Source organism: Teleopsis dalmanni, chromosome 2 (genome assembly GCF_002237135.1).
Source record: "Teleopsis dalmanni isolate 2A chromosome 2, ASM223713v2, whole genome shotgun sequence".
In the NCBI taxonomy this organism is placed as follows: Eukaryota; Metazoa; Arthropoda; class Insecta; order Diptera; family Diopsidae; genus Teleopsis; species Teleopsis dalmanni.
In genome coordinates, this window is record NC_051847.1 from 244443119 (window position 1) to 244448226 (window position 5108).

The 5108-nt window shown below is 39.1% G+C and overlaps 1 protein-coding gene across 1 annotated transcript; it reads right to left on the minus strand.

The window, feature by feature from the left end:
* Positions 1-210: 210 nt before the first annotated feature.
* LOC119677233 lies at positions 211-4311 on the minus strand. Its single transcript, XM_038088504.1, has one exon. The coding sequence runs from the start codon at positions 4309-4311 to the stop codon at positions 211-213; it is 4101 nt and encodes a 1366-aa protein (XP_037944432.1).
* Between the last annotated feature and the right edge of the window lie 797 nt (positions 4312-5108).

Consider the following 5108-nt stretch of genomic DNA (forward strand, 5'->3'; position numbering starts at 1 on the left):
GAATTTTCAAAGTGGTGTATACAGGCCCACAAAAATCGACACCGCTAATTAAAAAGGGTCGTAGTGCCTTTAACCGATCTGCAGGTAAGTTTCCCATTACTTGGGTCAACAGCTTAGGTTTGTATCGAAAACAATGTATGCATGCTCTTACGGTTTTACTGCATGCCTTGCTTGAATTTATGACCCAAATTTTTTCACGAAGCAGCACTTCTAAGGCTTTTGGACCAGCATGACAATTGGTTGTATGGAGAAATCGTAAATAAATCTCGACAAAATGCAATTTTTAGGTAACAGCAAGGGAAATTTTGAATCATAAGACAGTGGTGCGTTTAGTAGACGACCTCCTACACGAAGCAAATTGCATGTTCGAGAACCATCTTGGACTGTATGAATGAATGGAGTTAGTTTTTGAATGCTGACTGGTAATTTATGCGACTTCTTCATTTTTTCGATTTCTTCCTTGAATTCGTGATTTTGAATAAATTCAACGATTTTCAAGAATGCCCAATTAAGCTCCTTTGATGTCGGAATAAGAGCGTTGGCTCTCTCATTTTTCTTAGTGATAAAACGTAGAATGTACGCGAAAATTCTCAGCAGTCTTGGGTAAGATGATTGGCTACAGATTAGTTTTGAAATGACATTAGGTTCAATTTCAACTGCTAAAAGTCCGACCTTGACCTTTCGTTTCTCTAAACTTTTCTCATCTGTTGATAGTGGAAAATGACTATTTTTTGGCCAGTTAGTGGCATCTTGAAGCAAATATGATGGGCCACGAAACCAAATTGAGTGAATCAACTCATCTACATCACATCCTCTGGAGACTAAGTCTGCAGGATTTAGCTTTGATGGAACGTGTCTCCAAAGAACTTCGCTCGTCCATTCTTGGATCTCTGCCACTCTGTTTGCTACAAATGTTGCTAAAGTAGATGGGTGAGTTTTAATCCAATGAAGTGTAATTTCAGAGTCCGTCCAAAAATAAACATCCCCGATTTCGCAAGTAATCAACGGCTGAATTCGAGACCATAGTTTAGCCAATAAATGAGCGGCACACAGCTCTAATCTGGGTAATGATTTTGTGCTTAAAGGAGCAACCTTAGATTTGGCAGTTAACAATTCAGAATGAATCCCATTCAAATCATGAATTCGGACGTAGATGCAACAGCCGTACGCTCTCATTGACGCATCGGCGAAACCGTGAATATCGCATTTTATATTTGAATGAATATGAACATACCGCGGAATGGAAATAGAGTCCATCTGAGTCAGGTTGCTTTTAAATGCTTGCCAGCTAGAATCGAGATGCATAGGAATTGACTCATCCCAGTCAAGCTTCTGAAGCCAAAGTTCTTGCAATAAAATTTTTGCCTTAGTCACTATTGGGCATACTAGTCCGAGGGGATCGAAGAGTCGAGCTGATACTGATAGTATGTTTCTTTTTGTTGCTCGCAAGTCATGAAACTTTTCGTCTACATGGAACTTAAGCGTATCATTCTGGGGAATCCAGTGTATACCTAGCGCCTTTGTGGAATCAGTATTATTAACATTTAGAAAGAAGTCTGACGAATCATACGTTTTATGGTTTGAAAACCATTTCGCTAATTTAAGTCCAGCCGCATCAAGAATTTCAGTACATTGGGTACGAATTGTTTCCAGTTCCTTCAGACTGTCAGCTCCAGTCAATAGGTCATCGACATAGAAGTCATGTCGGATAACCCTTGCTCCAACTGAATGAGAATTCTTGTACAGGTCACTTAAGTAGTTTAGGCAACGTGTTGCCAAGAAAGGAGCAGGTGAAGTACCATATGTCACTGTGTTCAGTTTATAAACGCTAATCTGATCCGTAGGTTTTTCCCTCCAGAGAATAAGCTGAAAATTGCGATCTGCCTCGTCAACTTCGATTTGACGGTACATTTTTGTAATGTCAGCAGTCATCGCGTATTTGTGCATACGAAAGCGAAGTAGGATTGAATACAATTCTTCTTGTACCGTTGGACCAACCATTAGAATGTCGTTCAACGACACTTGTGAAGATGTTCGGCATGAAGCATCGAACACGACGCGAAGTTTTGTCGAGGTACTCTGAGGTCGCAACACACACTGATGCGGTATATAGTAATGAGGTGTCGAAGAAAAGTTGTCAGTAGTTAATGTCATGTGACCTAAGTCACGATACTCTGCCATAAACACCATATACAGCTTCTGAAGCATACAGTCTTTCGACAACCTGCGTTCCAGTGAGAGAAAACGATTTTTTGCTGTTTCATATGACTGACCTAGAAGGTTGGAGTTGGACTTGAAAGGAAGCTGCACCTTAAGCCTCCCTGAAGGTAAGCGTAAAATTGTGTTGAGAAACTTGGTCTCACAGTGTTGTTGTTCTATTGTGTATTTTTTGACAGTGAGCTCCTTGGGAATTTCTTCCAATTCCCAGAATTTTTTCACAAGAGAGTTTAAGCAGAAATCACCTGTTGACTCTGCTTCTTGAAGGCGTATTAAATTGCATATCTTAGATACATTACTTGGGACATCTTTATATTTTCCTGATACAATCCATCCAAGTAAAGTTTTTTGGAGAACTGGAAGATTAGTACCTTGTTTTATTTGTCCAATCGACAACAGTTCGAAAAAGCTTTCGGCACCAAGTAGAAGATCTATCTTTTGCGGTTTGTGAAAGTGCGGATCAGCAAGTGAAAGATTGGAAGGAACATTCCAATTACTCATTGACACAAATTTGTCGGGTTGGTAAGTGGAGATTGAAGGCATTACCCAAAAATCAGTAGAAAACTCATAAGAGTTAATACGTGATCTCACAGTGGCATGTAATTTTTGCCGTACTGTGGAGTTTGTTTCACCAATGCCAATTAGGTTTAGAGTTTTCGCTTCTTTTTTTAGTTGCAGTCGTTGTGCAAGTTCCTCGGTTATAAGGTTGACTTGAGAACCGGAATCGAGCAGTGCTCTGGCCAGCTGATACTCTCCAGATTTTCCTTGAATGGTTATGACTGCAGTGGCTAGAATAATTTGATCGTCATTCGATGAGCTATGATTCACAGAGGCACGAGAAATAATAGGTTGTTCTGGATTATAAGATAAACCTGTTTGAGGAGTGTTAGTAGAATATTGGTGTAAAAGAGTATGGTGCGACCGATTACACACTCTGCAGCGTGACGCCTTGCATCTAGATACCGTGTGCCCTTTCTTGAGACAATTTATACATGCCGAAGATGATTTAATGAAATTGAACCGTTCAGTAACTGAGAGGGCAGCAAAGGCGGAGCATGAATTTATTACATGTTCCTTCGCATTACAGAACAAACATCTACTTTCCTCTTGCGAACTATTTTTCTTGCACATAAGTGACGATTTTACATTCTTACCTTGCCAGTTGTCTTGTTTTGGCCTGTTCGATCGAGACCTTGACGTAGAAGCTTCGTCAGCAGAAATGTGTTGGTATCGCTTATTTAATGCAGTCTCGCAATCAGACCAGAGCGGCAGCTTATTGTAATCTAATTGCTCCTCCCATTTAGATTTCGTGGCGGCATCGACTCTTGACATGCCTAAATGAATAAGAATCGCATTTGAAATGTTCTTATCATCTCCTATTGACAATAGGGACTCATATATGGCAGAAACAGTATCTATGATATTGCGTAATGCAAAAGCAGATGGCTTGTTCATTTCTGGCAGTTCAAAAAGCTGCGAGATACTATCGAAAAAGATTAGACAAGTGTTATCGTAAACTCTTTTTAAACTAGCTAATGCCTTCGAGTAATTAGTTTCAGTGAGTTGAAATGCCTTAACTGTACCAAGAGCTTCGTCAGACAAACACGAAATGAGATGATTGAATTTTTCAATATCACTTAGCGACTGATCATTGTGCACTAAGCTTTCAAAAAGGCTTATGAAGTTTTTGTACTCAGAATGTTTCCCACTAAATTTAGGTAAACGCATACTTGGCAGCCTGGAACGATGATTGCTGCATTCATGCGAAGTATCAGGGATACTAGACTTGCGGTTTTTACCTAACGCCTGTAGAAACAATGATTTCGAAGCAACGCAGATTTCTTCTAGATCTGGCCGAAATACATCAAACTCGTTGATACACTCTATTTTTTGTTGGCAAGTCATGGCCTGTTTAATGTATGAATTGAGAATGTCCAACCTACATTCCAGTTCTACAGGGTTTAAATCAACAGTTTTTTCAGAAATTACTTTTTTAATACGCAAGATACTGGCCACTACAGTTTCTCGCTGCTGGAGTAGTTTATCCAATTCTTCATTTTTTTGTGGGGATGATGCTCGCTTTTTTGTTGACATAGTGAACACAATTTACTAAATTTTTTAAGAGAGAAGGCAATGCAGCGCAAAGAACGATAAGAGTATTTGAATACTGTTGAGCGACGGTTGTAAGTAAATTCCAACAAAGTAAACGCGAGAAATTAGCGAAACGAAAGATGCACTCACTTTGTTTATAGAATAATAAAAAACGATAAATAATCAATATTGTGATTATGGGTAAATTCCAACAAAGTAGTTGCAAGTAACTGGCGAAAACGAAAACGAAAAATGCATTCACTTTGTATATAATTTGCCCCTGCAAATTACTCAATTATTTGTATTAAATAATTGGATTTACCGAACGTATTTGTTAATGAAGCTCAACCTCAGCTTCGTAAATTTGTTTCACGTTTGTCAAATAATTTATTATAGAAATAGAAAAATATATGTGTTTTAAAAGTGCAAATAATTACCAGTGCAAAGTTATTTAAAATACTTTCTTGACTATTTTGTTTAGTCAGAGCATGACCTGGTACAACAATTTCATTATTTGCACTTTCTTACCTGGCAAACGGCAGTGGTGTTACAGTGGCACGCCATCCAGAAAACAAACGAAAACCAACAGCAGCGGTGAATAGCAGCGACAATCTGCAGCAGCAGCGAACAGCAACAGCGAAATGCAGTAGCAGTCTGCAGTAGCAGCGGCCAACAGCAGCAATAGAATTGATCAGGAAACTGCAGTAGCAGTGACCAACAGCAGCAATAAGAATTGAGCAGGAAAATTTTTGTTGTAAAAATTGGCGAAAACTTTCTCACTTTGCTGGCACGAAAAACAG